Raw genomic sequence first — 18,445 nt, 5'->3', positions numbered from 1 at the left:
CTTCTATTATTTTCCAAACCTTGCAAACTTTTAATAACAACTGAAAGTTTTCATGTTTGCCTCAGGATGAATTATGTGTGCAAAAAGTTTCAATAGATCTAGTATCATTCATTCAAGTTAAATTAGCATTGTTCTGCTTATCTTAAAAAAACTCCACATATTTGTGTATTTTAAGCAATAATTTGAAATTGGTCATGGCAAGACCAGTATTAGAGAAACACGTTTCATTCTATTACAATTAAAAATTGCTCTAGTTCGCCCAAGTTTGGTTATGTCATCACAGAAAGACCTGGTTATGATCTCAAGTAACAAGACTCCTCACTTTGAACAGAATTGTTACTTCCTCAATCAGTTTGTCAATGAAGAGTGTCAAAGCCTTGCTAAAGTCAAGATAATCAGTATCTATTGCTATCCCCTTCTCTGCCAAGCCAGTCATCTTGCTGTAGAAGACTATTAGGTTGGTCAAATATGATCTTCCGTTCAGAAATTAAAACTCACAGTCCCTAATCACCTTCTTGTCCTTCATATGGTTGGAAATCATCTCCAGGATCATGTTCTCCATCACCTTCCCAGGATTTGAGGTGAGGCAGACTGGCCTCTAGTTTGCTAGAGTTTCTGTCTTATTGCCTACCAATGACATTAGCAGGTATTTCAAAACCTTCTAAAATTCTGAAATTCCAAAGTTTTCAAACCCTATTTTAAAGTTGTGAATGTGTTACTATTAAGCAGATAGAGAGCTAAACATAAGAGAAACAGATAAAAAATACCTTTTCTCTTGCTGCTGCTTGCTTTTCACGGAGATATTTTTCTCTGCATCGATCACAAACCAAATACCAAGTGCTTCCTCCAATACCCCCATCACCACAGTTACCAGCCCATCCTCCACAGAAGTGTCCAATGCTATTATAACCTTGGCCACCTGCATAACGGCCACAACCTATGCAAGGTAAATAAATGCATAAATAAATAAATAAGTTATTTCAAAGTAAGGATTTTTTTTTTCCAATCCCCCAAACAGGGATGCAAGGGAGGAAGATGCTTGTCTTTTCCTGGCCTATTTTTCTCCTTTTCTATATTTCTCAACTCATTAAAGGAAAGAAACGAACGAAAAACAGGGTGCATGCCCATGCAGCATCTGAAGAATGCAAACACACTGTAGTTTTCAAGTGTTTACTATAAACTTGTCCAGCACATCAACAGTGTTATCCAGCACATCGACAGTTATTCAGAAATGAATAACATGCTAATAAAGCTTAAATGGGAATAAAGTGCATTCCTTTGCTGATTACTGTTTCTCAGAAAATTTCAGAGCATCGGTAATTGCTGAATATTGAGGTTCTTTAACAAGCTTTAACTTCCAATACACCAGAAGTAATCCAGAAGTAAACTTCCAGAGGTAATGTTTAGCTAATAATGATTTCCCTAATTTTCCTAAAATTAAACAACCTCCTTAAGAGATTCAGGTACATGTGTAGAGGGACAAAACAGAAGATTCAGGCTGTATTTTATAAATTGCCTTCTGATTAAAGTTTACAACTCTAAACACTAACTTGATTTTTATTTTCTAAAGATACATTTAAAACCAAAAGATGGGAGTCAGTGATATCAAGTGATGACACATCAGATTAGTAGTAGAAAATTTCACTGACACTTTAATTAACAAAATTTGATACTTTTACTTCCAATTTTTTCAGCACAGTTCGAAGTCCTAAAGTGTAACAAACCGCACTTTTCTGGAGAGGTACTGTAAAGCCAGCTTGTTGTTTTGGTCTTGTTTCAAAAAAAATCTTCATGTTTCAGTGCTCAAATCTGTATGTACTTGAAATTACTTACACAAGTGTTCAGGGCACTGAGCTTAAATTTAGCATATATGGTAAACTGTGTAAAACATTAGACAAGGCAGCCTGACTTATTTTCATAACAGCAATAAATTCGAAAATGTATGTGTATAATATATTTTGCAGACAGATACAGGAAAAAAATAATCTCATCTTACCTGGATGAGCCTGTCTCATGTGGTAAGTCACTGGATATGGATGGGATTCTCCACACAACTCACAGATGGTGTCTTTTTCAGGTCCTCCTACTGCAAGCTGGGCCATCTCACCAAAAAGATTTCCCCTTGGCCTAGTCTCAACCTTTTCCTTTTTCTTTTTCTCTTTTTTGGTTTTCTTGTTATCTTTGTCACTTTCCTTCTTCTTCAACACTGCACAAGAACCAGGACTTGGAAAAATCATATTTTGGGATGCTGCTTTAATAGTTGCTAAAGAAATATCTTCCCAGAAAGCTACCAAGTGCTGCAGTGTTAATGGAAGAGGAGACTTGGATTTCATCGTGTGGTGACTGGATGTTTCAAAAGAGGTAGTTTCAGTTTTTCCATCCTCACACTTTTCATGCAAAGGTGGTTCTTTTAACATTGAGAGGACTTTGTTCTTGTTGATGCTACCCATTTTAGATATATCTGGTCCATGCGGTGCAATGTTAAACATATTAAGAGCAGATGATATTTCCAATGAATGTCTATTTTTTAACTTGGTTTCTTTTTCCTCTGCAGGTTGTTGATTAAGACTGCTTCGTATTGGTGCATGCTCTTTGGACAGTTCTGGATTAAACTTCAAAAAAGATGAACAAGCCATAGCATCATGAACTATTCCCTCATGCCAAAGAAACGCAGCGAATACAGCTCTAGCACATTCTGCGACAGAAGGTGACATTGCTTGCTTGGCTGGCTCTACAGGTTTGGATCCATCTCCTTTGAAAAGAAAACTGGATTTCTCCTTTTTGGGTCTTGTGTGCCTACCAGCACATTTACGGCTCACTTTTGGAGATGCTCTCATGTCTTGCTCATCTTTCAGGGGTGCTTTTCCTATGCTGAAATGAACTTTATTAGAACCATCATCCAGACTTCTGAATTCTGTGTTGTCTTCACAGGTGCTATCTGTAATGCTGTTAGTCTTTAAAGTACTTGACGTACACACTTCAACAACCTCACTGTGAAGATTTTCTTGTACAACATGAGGGGACGGAGCTCTGTTTTCAGTTTCGGTAACAGGTTTTCCATCTTTTGTAATAATTTTTGGTTTGGGTGAAGTGGACCTCCCTCTTAAGGGTTCTGTTAGAGGTACTTTCTTTTTGCGAAGGGTGTCTGGATCTAACGTGTAAGAATCTGATTTGGAACGTTCTCGAGGAGGATCAAGCTTTGTTTTTACTGGAGATGGAGCTTTCTGAGGTAGAGTTTTATCATGAGGCGAGGAGGACCGTGGAGAACTAGCACCAGGCCTAACTGCTGTAAGCGTCTTTGTCTTTGGAGAAGATGACCGAGTTCCTGGCCCTGGAGATTCAGCTCTCAGACCAGTAGTAGTTCTTCCATCAGTTTTTAGTGTTTGCAAAGTGTTATGATTTGGAGACAAAGATCTACTGTGAGAATCTGACCGCAATTTTGCAGCATCTGATTTCAGCAGAAGAGATTCACTGGCAGATAACCCTTCTGTATTCCTGGGTTTCTTCTGGTCAGCAGCAGCTCTGTTCATTCGCACATCAAGCTTGGGTGACCTGCTGTCAGCTCTGTGTTTTGACATGTCTGATTTTCCTGCTGGAGAAATCGGTCTAGCAGCTCCTGTGAAATTCACTCGGTCACCTGTTTAGTATATTTTAGAGTTATTACATTTTGACAGCGATACTTTTAATAATACAAAACGAATAATGCAAATAAGTCTAAGGAGATCTTTTTTCACTAGTATTATATTGATACTTTTCTTCTTCTAAAGAAACGTTCAAATATACATCTCCAAACATTGGTTAGGAAATCTTTACAGAAAACACTACTATGGAGGCATCAAAAGGCATGGTTCACTATTTCCACAAAACTCAGATAAAGGAAGCACAATTTACTGCCTTAGCTAGAATGCCAGGAATTAACTAAGTTTACTCCAGTTGTAACAGAAACCACAGGTTATTTCTTTACTGTCTCTGTGCGTCAGACCGATTGAAACAAGAGACTGGCATAAAGATCACATGTGTGACCAGATATATTTATATATCTAATGTTCAAAAGTTAGAAAACAAAGGAAGAAAATACAATTATAAGGCAAATTGTGTAAAACGATTGCAAACTTGCTTAAAACCGTTCACACTGATAACCTGAAGTACCCACATTTTTAAGAGCACATGCTATCAATGTTCTTCTACCAGAACAATAACCTACTCTTAACAAACTTCTTCTATTACAACTAAAGCTATACCATCAACCATCATGTCCTCATAGTCTGATGCAGTGACCTATAGTTCTTACGGACACTGACTTTGTACATATATTAATTCGGAGAATAAAAGAAATAAATAAATGCCAAACAAGTATATGCAAGTAAGTAGATTGTTAAAGCAATCTACTTCTAATAATTCTATGAACATACTCAGTCTCTCTTGTAGAACTGTATTTTGAAAATTAAGACAATGTTTAAATTACTGGTAAGCAATGCAGCAATCATGAATGCATAATTATATATAACTCTCTCCACAAGGCATTACACTGCAAAGTCTTGAACATACTCGAACATATAGTTTAGTCCTTCTGTTTTGGATGTATTTTCATTAGTTAAAATGAAGTAGTTTCTCTTGTAAAGCTTGTAAAAGGAGGTCACAATACTGTGGATTTTTATTTTTTAAACTTTTTCTAGACACTAAAATGCTATTTTCAATGGTCCAGGCACATTTTGGGGGAAACAATTATTTGTGAAAAAAAGTTTAAATTAATCAGAGAACGTCTGCAAGATTGGACCGTATTTTCTAATGTGAACAGATGATTCACACTCATCTTCATTCACTATCTTCCATGTTTACCTCTTTCTGCAGTATGGAATTCTAAATTCTTCTAGTTCCCAAGCATGAAGCCTTATTCCTATGCTAGAATATATGTAAGAAGCACTGAAAGATCTGATTTATTTTTCCTACTGATACCGTTAAAATCTCACAATAAATAAATAAATAAATAAATATTTTGGAACAAAGACTAGAAATCCAGATGTAATTCTTATTATTATGATCTTTCCATATTTAAGTAGCTTATAGCAAAACAAACAACAACAGAAAAAAGTGAAGAATACCGATATTGGAATATTTAACAAACTTTAAGGTAAGGGTACTCTCCTTGCTTTCTAGCACATGGGACACAGTAGGAGTTTGTACTTGTCCATGCAGAAAACAAATATTTTCTCTGTATTCAGGAATAATATACTAAATGTAAACAGCAGAATACAATGAGAACATTTCATATATCTTCATAATCAGTTTTGAGAATCCAATCTGTCGTTAGTCTTTTTTCTTATGCATCTTTATTTGTTTTGAGCAGGGGGGAAGAGGAAACGAAGAAATAGCATGGTACACCATGTTTTATAAAATGATTTTTCTTGCTAAAAGAAAAAAATAAAAATGCTTATTCATTTTTGTCCAACCATTTTGCTTATGCCAGCTCAGTTTTAAATTGAAGAACTATTTTTAAGATGTCTACTTTGTGATATATGAATTCAGAAATGAAAATAATTACTTCATAAACGCTTCTCCCAGAAATAAACAAACAAAAGTCTGAATTTAAGGCTTGCCAGCTGAGAAAAAACTATAGATATGATCATTTAAAGATATTGTACAGAATTCCTCCTGAAGTAAAAAAAAACAGTGAACAGAAGACACTAGTCTTCTGAGAGGACATGAAACACAGTAAACCATTCAGCAATGTATCACTTTCAAAGTATATGCATTACCAGTGAAAATCAAGCAGGAAAACATTCTAGAACAAAACTATTTGTGAAAGGCATGACCTAGCAATACCTTTTAGCAATAATGTTTTTGTTTTTTTTTTTTAAAAAAAAGATTTTAGATTTGTTCTTATATATGTAAATAGACCTAATTAGCATTCTAAACTGTCAGCACTAAAAAAATCCCCCAAATGAAAAACTGCCTAATTACGTATCAAACTGATTTATCTATAAACAAAGAAAAAAGCCATGATTTACCCCTTTCTTCTTCCATATTTTTTTTGCCTATTGTTTGAAAATAGATTATTTTTAGACTAGAATAACAGTCACCTTTCTGTTCACAAAGCTGTAAGAGATAGCTAAATCACATAGAATGAAATCACTGCCACTCAGCAAAGCAACACCAAATGATTATAAGAGAACTTCCAACAAATAAAAAAACTTGAACGTTTCCTTTCCAAACAGAATTTCATTAAATGAATGACATGAAAATGAATGGAAGGAGAAAAAAAAACACTTTGAATGTAAAATCTGAGTAACCTTGCTATGTTTGCATGCATACCCACCCTTCAGTTTGTGAGAGAGAGATGAAATAGCAGAGGCAGGCCCAGCTACATCACTAGATTTGTAAATACGCTCACGAGAAGCAAGGCAGCAGGATGAAGTTTCTACAGTGGAAAACAGTTGCACAGAAGCAGGACAGATTCAATGGAAAAAATAGCAGAGAAAAACAAGCATTTCAAATGATATGCATCTCCTCTGTTAGATATTCTTGAATTCATTGAGACTCCTACATTAGTTTTAAATGAGAAACAGTTACTTCAAAATGCTTTTCTTGACATGAATTTAAAATAATAATTACAATAAAAATATTTTGTGAATTAAATATTAACTTCTAGGAACTAAAATGCAATATTTAAGAAGCAGCCAATCAGATTTATGGTTTATTATAAAACTAACAGTATCCAATTTTGAACTGAACTCTGTTTTCAAACGTGAGCATTTAATCTGTAAGTTCAGAGATTAATTACTGAAAACTATATTATCTTTTTAGGTGACCATTTCTCACATTCTTTTGGTAAAAATAGAGAATATCTGGATGTTTGTGTTGGAAAGTCATTTATCATTGGAAAGAATGATGAAAAATATATGAAACCCACCAATGCTTTTTTTTTTTTTTTCAAATCTGAATGCACATTTGTAACGTCATGTTTTGAAAAACCCATGTAATGTGAACTTTAGTCTCTCAATACTATCTAGAGACATAACTAGCAGTAGAAGAGTTCCTATCGAACAGTATAGACATGAGAACAAGTCTGTACCAGCCCTTAAAAACAATTTTGCCTTTAGGAAAAAAAAAAAAAAAAAAAAAAAAAAAAAAAGTTAAATTCTGGTATAATCCACACCAGAGTAAGATAACAGCAGGGACTTGTAATTTCAAGTCTATGTTTCTATAATTTTACTTTCATATTATATATATGTCTTTAATTCTAATTTCATTTCTTATTCCTTTTTTTTTTTTTTTTTTTTAGAGAAAATAAGTTAAATTCTTATTGCATTAATAATTATAACGGGATTTTGTATATTAGAAGATACTCAGATTCAGAAATACACTTTTGTACAAATAGAAGAAAATTGCCTTGAAAATAAGTGATTGAATTCCTGCACTGCTGAAGACTTTGTTGTTGTTCTGGTACTACATTTACTAACTTGTACATGAATACATTAAAAACCCTACCTTAAGCAACAAGCAATAGTTCTATAGACTCTACAATGAGGTGTTCACACATACTAGATGCAAAACCTTCATTATTTAAAATAATAAAATGATCTAAATTTTCTCATTCCAGTGTTAGCATAAATTTAAGAATAGTATTGCTTACTTGGATGCCTACAAAAACCTTGCTAAGACCATACACTAACTGTATAGCTTCTGAGCAGCAGGATGTCACTCCATCAATTTTTGAAGTTAAAATGCAGAAAAACACATTAGAAACACTAAGTAGCATTAGAGGAACAATTCTGTAAATACAAGGCTAAAAATGTCAATTTGATATGTAAGGTTTACCACTATAAGAATAATTAAATGAAAATCTTTATTAAATCCAATTTAATGTATGCACATTTTCATTAAATTCTTTCACCCTATGTCTGAGAATGCTTACATTTTATAATGCTGTAATTTAGTTTATGTTGAACACTATTGGTTTTCAGTTATTTCAAGGAGACTGTCGCTCAGAGAGAATGAGTTTCCCCACAGTCTTCTTGCTGCCTTGGGAAACAATCTATGCCTATCGAGGACAGCTGATCAGCCACAGGGATATGATTCTTGCTTTTTGAGTCACCCTCAAGGACTACAAAGACTTCAAAAAACAGTAGATAAGCTCTACCAAGTCTGAACTGAATGTGACGGTTCATCGTTGGTCACATTCTTTCCCTCTACATGGAAATAGCTCCAGCTTGAAAAGCTACACAACGTGGAGACCTAAGAGGCAGCTCAATTCCTGTGCCAGGATGCAGTCTTCTACAAGCAGTGCCTGCATCCTCTGAGGAAAAGCTGATAAACCAAACCAGAAGGCATGACATACTGCCAACTGGTCCATCTTAGTCTTTTTTTAAACTCTGAAAGAGAGTAAGATGTCTCTGGATTGTGGAGATAAGTTAAAGTTTCTTCTGAAATGCCACTCCTTTTCTGCCTTTCTGCATGACGATGATGAAGGAATGCACTGACCTGATTTTGCCCTTTTGCCTAAGCAATGTATGCCTCTTATTTTTTTTTTCACATCTTGAAAAATGCCAAATGCTGTGCTGATAAAGATTCTTTTTGCTTGTAAGTACAAGAATATACAGAAGTCAAACATCTGAATATCAATATTAAAAAGGGAAAGTAGTATTAGATAGCATTAGTGGGGAATGAATGAGTAAAGCAAAAGCTGAAATTATAAAAATATTAGTGCATTGCAAACATAATATTTGTGTTTATTACCCAAAGGCAGGGCTTGGATCACCAACGCTTGAATCACTTAAATATATGAATTGAAAGAAGTATATCTGTGCTAGAGCAATATATAAAATTAATCTACAAATTTGTAATAATGAATCTATGATTTTATAAATTTTGAAGGCAATAAGCCAGATTTATTTCTAAAATAAAGCTTGACACAGTTTATACTTGTCCTCCAAACTGCCCCAGAGATGGTTTTGGGTTTGAACTGTTTGGCACAGAAAAAAAAAATATGTACACTTTGTACATAGCTTAGAAGACCCAATCTTTAAAACCTAAGGTGTGAAACAGTTTAACTTAGTTCAGGAATGAAGCTTTGGCAGTAAGAACCATCAGGAAGAAAAAAAAAGTCAAACCAATACTCTTAGGCTTCTTACATGACATTTACGTCATTTCAGTGTGACACAGAAGGAGTCGGTGTGATTCACAAGACACCATGAATATACTGAACAGCAGCTCAGCACTGCACCTTCTGCCTGGATTGAGATGAGTCAGGGAACAACAGCTGTGCTGTGCAAACTGCTCAGAGTGACTTGCCAGGGCAACAGTGGAAGAGTTAGACTCTGATAGATGAGGCTTACGAGGGAGTCTAAAGCCTCTTCAGTCTATACATTTGTTTTTCACTTGCCATAGCAAAACAGATGTGAAGAAAAATGGCAGAACGGTCTGCCATACTGCAGCTGTGGGAAGCTGTGGTCCTGAGCAAATCTGTTATGGATGATCTTACAGATTTCTCAGAAGCAAGCATATTCAGGCTGGAGTAATTACAAAATGTTTCATTGAAATAATCAAGGAAGAAACACATATAGACTTGTTCTCTTCCTGGAAAAAAGATCCTGGCTAAGTTTCCAAATCAATATAGCTGTTTCTAAACTCCATGTAGGTTATGCCATCTCTTCTGCCTTTTTTGGACTTATCTGCATAAAAACGATTTACAAAAAATTAAAACACATGATGAGAGCATCTTAACTTTGACACCATAAAAAAGAAAGCAGTATCTCATCTTTTTTCTCCCTTATATGAGCATCTAGAGTCCTAGCAAATAACACAAAACTGAGTAACACCATTTCCACTTATTTTTTTATATTAATCCTTCCATATTAAATTCCAATGTTTCTGTGAAAACAAAAAGAACAGGACTTTTGTTATTTATCTATTTCTGATTTGATTAGAATAGCAGATACACTTCATGTTTTTTTTTTTGTTTTTTTTTTTCAAGCATAATAACTGAACAAGTGGTTGTCCAGACCACTAATTTTTCTGCAAAAATAACCAGACACTATCTGAAAATAATATGTTGTAAAAAGCCCTTACCCCCTTCCTTAAATCAGTTTGGAAAACCAAACCAAATGGCAAGAACAGAAATTGTTCCTCAGAAGGAACAACTACCTAAAAATTTATCTAAAGAAAAACTAAAATCTGTCTCTGGCATGGAGTATGTATTACAATCAGACCAAATTTTTTCTTCATATTCTAAAAAACTATGTAAGGAAATAAATCTACAGGATGTTCAGCATGATCTTAACATTCCTCAGAATCATGTTTCAAAATAAAACTCCTCAACAAGACAGGTAACTGAGGAAGAACATAAAGTGTAAGTGGTAGCCTAAGCTATTTACTCAGACTAAAATCAAAAAACATATGTTTCTTTGTTTCCACATCTGCAGGCATGGAAATCTAGGGCAGGTAACATCTACTTCCAACTGTTAAACTATTATCGGTCCCTTTAATATAGCTGCTATTGACTACAAACATTTGTTTTAATTTTTAGATCTAAATTTATTGTGTGAAGCACTTAAGGACAAAGCACATCATTTGAAACTGTAACTAAGCATGTCTAGGGCAAAAATCAATTGACCTTGGGATATGTTTTTAATGGATTTAAATTCTAATTACATGTTTAGTAACAGGAAGCTTTGGGAATAATGAGGGAAAATGGCACATTATAAAGGTTTCTGTTATGGCTCTAATACACCTGTAAAGTTGAACACATTAAAAATACACAGCAAAATTAGATCTAAACATAACTTTTCTGTCTAAATATTTGTATTGCATATGTGTCTCGCTGTTCTAATAACATGCAGTACTAATTAATGCATTATTTTCTAATATGTACGGTTTTTAGAAATATGGTAATATCAGAGTAATTGTTTAAACCAAAATATTTGATCTAGATAACCTTTCTTAAGTTTCAAGGATCCCTGATAATTTCCTTGACTATTAAATGAACACAAATATAGTCTTCCATGCCTCAGACAATATTCTAAATAAAATGTTTGGATGAACTGGTAAAGCGAGGATTATCACATTTTCAAAAGACTAAAAAAGTTCTGTTTTCCCCTCATGATTTCTTGATCCTGGAAGCAAAAATGTTATTACTTATTTCCTTCGGGCACAATTAACATTATTTACAAGAAATCTTAAATTACATGACAAACTATTAGGAAGAAGGTCCTAATATCAAGTCACAGTTATTGCAATGGTGCAGCAGGTGGGGTTGAATATTGGTTCGGTTTATACTGCTGGAAGGTCAAATAACCAAATCAGCTGAAAATCTATACTAAGCTGAGGTAACAAATCAGATAGAAATTTTATTTTTTTTTTTATTATTTTTTTTTGGGGTGGTGGTGGGGGGAGGATATTGTTTTATATATTAGACCAAGACTCTCACTGAAAAAAAAAAAAAAAAAAAAAGGCTTAATTAAAAAAGGCTTAATTCTGAATCATGGATCCTTATTAAAACACATACCCTGGATTGTAACTTAATGAATATCTTTTACCCAACCACATCTGTTGGAAAGACAAATCCATTTTTGGGGCAGCCAATAAAAAAAAAATCAGTTTTTCTTCTTATACAAGTCTAAATAATAAAGAACAAATAATCTGAAGTTTAAAATAAGACAATTAAGGTTATTTGTAATGAAACACTGAATAAGAAGCTCTGACAAGAGAAGGAAAATTTAAGTTAAGGGAAAGAACATACAATTGTCAAATTTCCAACAATGGTCTGTTGATGCCATTGGCAATCATGTTTTATCTAGACAGGTTTTGGAACATTCTCTTTTCATGACATTGGTTTAAGCCTAGTAGAAGTATACGAAGTCACTATTGGACTATTTCTGATAGTCATTATAAAAGTGAGCTACGGATTTTAATCTTGTTCTCGCCCACAGCACTTGTGTAAGCTGAGCTGGAGAGACTCAGGACTTCGTAGACAGAGTGAACTGTCAGCATCCCACACGAAAGAACAATTTTACTTCTGCAGGATAGTCTGCCGGTGAGAGGAGAAGACTAGTATGCTACATGTGTTCTTTATATAAGGAAGAATTTACTCCCATATCTGCTCTTCAAAATGAATTCTAAGCTTTTATTTTTTCACTAAATAAAGCCTAAACCATTTCCTGGTCTCGCACCAGTAAGCAGGTTAACTTTCATTCACCTCTAGGTGCAAACTTGCTTCTCCACACCAACCTTATGAGAACCCAATGCAGTAATACAAAGCTTTGTAAGTAGTATCAACATGTTCCAACTTTCCAGCTACATCCTAAAACTTACAAGTGATGAAGAAAAAAAACAAAACTTAAGAGGTAAGAAAACTGAAAACTATGAATTTATTGCATTCTTTTATGTTAAAAAAGAACATTTTGTACTACAAAATAAATTTACCTTAATTATAAACCCAGAGTTGCATACAATACTGGAAATGTACTTTAATGAATGTTATCTGCACTGCAGGACACATACAAAAGCAAAAATACTGTCAATATTGAAAATAAAGTTGAACAGGTATACTTCTTTAAGGAACAGTCCTTCACATGCTTCTGATTCATGAAAAACTAACTCAACAAAATAAAACCAGAAAGATGCATTGAGGGATGATTAGCAGCTGGTAAGCAACTGAGGACAGCAACGTAAAAGCTGCAGAAATGGACTGATGAGGCAGGTAAGGCTGACAAACTTACTCTGAAGCTGTGGCTGAGGCTGCTGGAAGGAAAGGGGCTGTCCGAACACAAATGGACTGTGGACTAGGGAAGAGGGAGGTTTTGCAGCTTGATCAAAGATGGAAGGAGCTGGGAGATTTGGCCGTGACTGAATGGAATTCAGTATGGCACTCAGTTGGTCACCTGTAGCGGGCAAAACAGTCAAAACTACAACCTGTTACTTGTCATTCTCCAGAAATGCAGAGTAAAATGGTGCTCAATTAAAGTTTCAATGGTTATAATAGAGAAAGCTCTTATTTAGCCACATACAGCTCTGGTTGTGGCTAAACATAAAAACCTCATCCCATGCATGGCTATAAAATTAGTGAAAAGTACAAGCACGGTTTTTAAAAATCATGGACAGTTTACTGCAGTTATTCAAAACATTTCAAAATAGAGATTTATATTCACCTTGCTAAAAAAATGCACAGCAGCCAAGAAAAAACAGAAATCCTTAGCATTTACAGTAATACACACATGCAACAGAACATGCAGATAAAGATTAGAAAAACTGATGAGAAGGGAAGGATAACATGTAGTTAGGCTTTGGCAAGTGTATTTCTGTGCCAAGGCTTTGGTAAATATTTGCTCATTTTTGCAAATATCTTTACAGGAGGTATTCTGTCATGCTGTTTTTCAAGATCAGATTGAAAATCATTTAAAAGAAATAAATACCATTTAGGAACTGACACTGGTTTTCTGAAGAACTACAGACATTCGTTGTGGGGCAAATGAAGGCCTTCAAAAACTAGCATGTTAAAAACATGGTTTTAATTTCTAAATGCCAATTTCCAGAAAAACTATATATGAGCATTAGAAATACATGAAGCCTACAATAAGAAGTCAGAGTTTATCATAGCACGTTGTAAGTTGTGGTAAGCTTAGTCATATGAGCTTAGAGAGACCAAGAGTCTGAGAGCATTGCAGATTTGAATGATCACCAACCAAATCCTAACAGCAGCACTTTATTCTCCAAATTAACATAATTTTGACAGCATTCTAGAAAATCTAGTAGAAAAAAAAAATAGCAGCTAATACAGAATTTTCAGCTCAATGAATCTCAGTTTTAGGTGACTATCAGTTGTCTTTTCATTGAATTAGAGAAAGACTGCTGGGTGTATGGAACCCACCCTTAACCATTATTAACCAAGAACTCCAAAATTAAATGTTATACTTATTTTCTTGATATTTTAGTTTCAAAAATGAAAGAATAAAGTACCAGGAAATAGATGGAAGTTCTAAATAATCACCTATAGATATCAATACATTAATTTTATTCCACTATTTTGGAAGTAGCATAGAAAAAAAATACTGGAGTCAGTACTTGAACAGCAATCCTTCCTACCACAATAACCCAGAGGTAAGTAATATATTTGGGAAGGTATTCTTAAAAAGTAACTACTTGAAAAAAAATTAATTCCAGGTCAGGAGTTGCAAAATACTTTTTTTCTGGATATAACTCATGTTGGTTATCAGAGAAAGAACCAACACTGGGAGACAAAACCCAGCAGTAACTCTCAACTGTACGTGGTTAAGTTATTTATACCATATCACATGTGTGAAAATACTTGTGCAGGTTTTGTTCGGATCATGATTTGTACATTTTCAGTTGAATGTATGTATGCTATTTCTAGATCTAACTTGTTTTAACAATTCACAAACTCAACTAGTAAAGTCTGCTGACCTAGCACTGCTTTAGTGGAAAGCCAGCTCAGGTAGCTGGGTTCTGCATTCTGTGTTAACAGCTGGAAACACAAAGCGCAAATAACAATGTAGAGGCAGATTATTCTTTTAGCTCAGTACCTTAGAAAACCTAAAACACTTTTTTTTTTTTTTTTTTTGTCTTTCCTGCTATCCCCTGTGCTTCACTGGGGCTTACTGCTCTAACAACTCATACCACAAGAATTGGTAAACCAGACTTCATCCAGTCTCAAGTACTGACAGCAATAAGCCCTTTCAGAACACAGAACAGTGCAGACGATCACAGAGAGAAGTGTGGTTTTTGGCTCTGAACGAGTCAAGCTGAATGAGGGAGAAGAGATGCTGACCTAAAACTAAAAAGCCCAAAGAAGGCATCTAATTCAGGTGTACCTACACTATGTTCCTGAGAATGACCTAGTATATATTTATATATATACATACAAATAAAAAAACCTGTTTTTCTATCAGCTTATTTATCGCTGTCGTCCTGCTATTCCACATACTGTAGCTCTGTATTTTTAAACTATTATAAACTACTCCCTCATTGTCTGATATTAAACAAGCATCACTATTGCTACTACGTGAATCTTTATAATTCTGAAGAATTCTGGTGATAAGATCAGACATGGCAGCTTAGTTCTACACATGGTTTATAAAGCAGAATCACAGAACTGAAAGTCTTATCCTTTGAAATTCTCTTATGAATTAAGCTCTCAGGCCAGCTATAGAATTCAGCATCTACGGAAATGAACTTGACTCTCAGGTCCCAAAATGCATTAATTCTTTTTGTTATCACTATTAAAAACAAACATAAAAACAGTTAGTTAATTCTTTCTCATTGAATACCTAATGTATTCACATTTATACTACATGAAAACACAAAATTGTTTGTGTACCACATTCCAGAACCATGGAATCCTGGTATCATGAAATGATTATTTTCAGTGTTTCTTTCCTAACGTTTTCTTAGGGTAGGTGCAGAGGGGATATTTGGAAAGCAACCATGTCTAACAGCCAACGATCATCTAGTGTGACAATATATAAGATCAGTTTTGTCAATATTACTGTTTGTTTATATGGTCGAAGAGGACTGGGAAATGATTTTTACAGAAGTACACAAAGCCCAGCAAGCCAGTAGTAGTTCCCCTCTATGGTTGTCCAGGAACCCCGGTTCAGGCACTACTTCAATAGCCCTGTGGCTTTTAATGCTGTCTCAGAACTAATAAATTACTTTCAGTATTTTAAAGTCTAGCTGATGCCAAATATTTTTTAAATACAAACAAGGAAAATGTTTCCTTCTAACATTTGTGAATTCAGAACAGAATGGGATTCTTGTTACCTTGTTATTTATTTTTTTAGAAATTAATAAAAAATTATTTTAGTTAATCCCATTCTCTGGACAAAGAACAGCATCTGCTTAAGTGTCTGATACGTTCTGGAATATCAAAGTCAACCTTACTCTTCTTCTTTACATAAAAGTACTTTCAAAAGTAAGGAAAGGCTAGTTGTCTGGAAGTAGAATTATTTAAACAGTGACATTAAACAGGATACTTGCAGGTATGTCTATAAGGAAATCTTGGAGTTGCTGCAAAGGTCATGATTGTGAGACAAAGCAGACCTTCCCTAAAGCTATAGAATGCTTCAAGATGAGATGATATATGAAAATGTACCTAAGTCCATTTTCAGTTGTAATTGTTCCAGTTTGTATAAATGACCAGTAAATGAGCAAAATAAACAAACAGGCCTATTTCATAGATAAATAATTATTTTAAAGGGAAGAACCTCTGAAAAGAGGTTGAAAGTTATCTGCTTAAAATAACTATCTGCTCAAATTAAATGTGGAGGGGGATAGGGCCATTCATAACGAATCTTAAAGACTTGTCTGCAATGTAAAAGGCTCAATGTAAAAGGCTCACACATAGAAGATATAGCTAAATCAAATAGAACATTTGTGGGAGTTATGTCTTCGGTCTTGCAGGCAATACTGTAAACACAGACCTCATACATGGGTATCTTTACATTGGACCAATGTAAATGTGACTGAATTTGCAATTAAACTAGCACATCCCTACATGAAGTTCTTTTGACAAATAGGCATCTCCAACAGAACTGCTTCATTCAAAAAAAATCCCAACTGACAGTGCTTTTGTCTTCAGTTCTTTCTTTTCCACAGAACTCAAAGCTTCTTAGATCTAGATCTGAGAATGCAAGACAACAGTATGTAAAATAATGATACAAGAGTTCTATTTTGGGGACGAAAAGTAGTACTCTTATTCTTTCATGAATAGTTGCCAACAACTCCCTGCTCTTTGGCAATTCAGAAGCAGTTACAATAAATAGAATGAATAAAGTAATCTAATTGACCCTATAAAGAAAGCTGCCAAAGAACACTATTTCTGTGATTTCTTATGTGCATTGCTGATCTTGCCCTGTAACTGAGTATGGGGCAGCTGTGGAGAACAGTGGAAGAAACGTTGGCTCATTACTTCTCAACCAATGTCCACATGGTAGTACTCACATTTCACTGCCCATTAGGAAAGCATGTCAGCAGATTTACAGCTTTTTAAGGAACTTGATGCTATGATGAAGGACCCTCATATGTGATGGTGACTACATGACTCTTGGGACTACAGTGATAATAGCTTGCAGGTTACTTGATAATTTCAGGTTTAGTTATCATGCAGTAGAAGAGACAGGCTTATAATTAACGGCTGTGTTTTCCAACGGGAAATTAGTATATCCTTAATTTTGTTTTTTTCCTGAATATATTTGACTGTATTTTATCCTTTCTATGTGAATATTAAAACCTCCTGGCATAATGATATATAACAGTAGAACTGTGAATATCATATATATCCATATGTATTATATATGTCTTCCTTTAAAGCAAGGTGTTTTTTTTTTTTTTTTTTTTTTTTTTTTTCCAGCTTAAGAGATCACTCACAATGTGTGTTGGTATTAAAAACACATAGCACACCTAAGGCCCACGTTCTAACTGGCATGGATGGAGTACAGAGTCGTAAGAGTAAAATGACAAAGCTACATGTTTCAGTAATAATTGTCAAAGACATCTGCCTCAGCAAAAGCCCCTTCTATATTATTAGATATTCTAGATTTAATCAATGAATGAACAGAAGGCAAGCAATTTGAGTTTACTGTGATGGCTTATTTATACTTACATCTTACCAATAAACTATGCTTAAGAGAAACTATTATTTTGCCAGTAAAATAAATAAGGTTATTTACTTCCCAGTATTGTTAACTGGTATTCATATGACTGAAAGACAACTTCAGTTTTACAACATATATCTCACATGGTATCTACCATGTCAGCCAATTAAAAGCACTTTAAGATGTTAAGACAGTTTAGAAGTGTTTACAAATGTTTCTGATCTTTTAAAACCCACACTTTCTAAATCCAATCGTGTTCATATCTTGATTTACTAAGAAATATTTTTCATTTCTGAATTACAGTGTTCTGCCTACCCCTACAGAAAACTCAGCGGTAAGTTACAAGTATTTGATGATCCTTTTTAGATAGAGTACTAAGACTGAATGAAATTAGAGAAAAAAGCAGCTACAATATTAGTTGCATGTATTGTAGAACACCTTATAAAATTCACTGTGTTACTGGTTTTATCTTTTGGAGCACATCTGATGGTGCCTAAAAGAGTAGGAAATAAGTAACAGAAACATAAGCAAAATTGAGAAGAACATAATTTTATAAAACGTAAATGTAAAAACATACCTTTGTTATTTCCAAGGCCATAATCAAACCCTTGTCCGTTACTACAGCTTGTTCCCTTACTGAAAGCTTGTATTGAAAATGGACTTGGGGGAGGAGTCTGAACATTCTGGTCTAGAAGAACTTGCTCTGCAAAAAAAAACACATCACTTCAGAATTAGACCTTTTAAGTAAAGGATTCACATTGGAAAGATGAGACACAAGGCAAAGGAGCTTTATCTTTCTTTCTTTCTTTCTTTCTTTCTTTCTTTCTTTCTTTCTTTCT

The 18,445-nt window shown here is 34.4% G+C and overlaps 1 protein-coding gene across 18 annotated transcripts in view; it reads right to left on the bottom strand.

The window, feature by feature from the left end:
- Positions 1 to 18,445, bottom strand: part of MYCBP2 (MYC binding protein 2) — a 194,981-nt gene that overhangs the window by 35,178 nt on the left and 141,358 nt on the right. For 9 of the 18 annotated variants that reach the window (XM_035320138.1, XM_035320146.1, XM_035320161.1 and 6 more), the window contains 5 exons: positions 18,184 to 18,309; positions 12,717 to 12,902; positions 6,317 to 6,418; positions 1,997 to 3,637; positions 768 to 937 (listed from right to left, as the gene is read on the bottom strand). In XM_035320138.1, coding sequence (XP_035176029.1) covers positions 768 to 937; positions 1,997 to 3,637; positions 6,317 to 6,418; positions 12,717 to 12,902; positions 18,184 to 18,309 — 2,225 coding nt within the window. The remainder of the gene's footprint in view (positions 1 to 767; positions 938 to 1,996; positions 3,638 to 6,316; positions 6,419 to 12,716; positions 12,903 to 18,183; positions 18,310 to 18,445) is intronic. The other 9 variants (XM_035320201.1, XM_035320271.1, XM_035320282.1 and 6 more) reach the window with 5 other exon arrangements.

Source organism: Oxyura jamaicensis, chromosome 1, assembly GCF_011077185.1.
Source record: "Oxyura jamaicensis isolate SHBP4307 breed ruddy duck chromosome 1, BPBGC_Ojam_1.0, whole genome shotgun sequence".
In the NCBI taxonomy this organism is placed as follows: Eukaryota; Metazoa; Chordata; class Aves; order Anseriformes; family Anatidae; genus Oxyura; species Oxyura jamaicensis.
The sequence above is the reverse complement of the archived record's forward strand: the minus strand, read 5'-3'. Positions and strand labels throughout refer to the sequence as shown.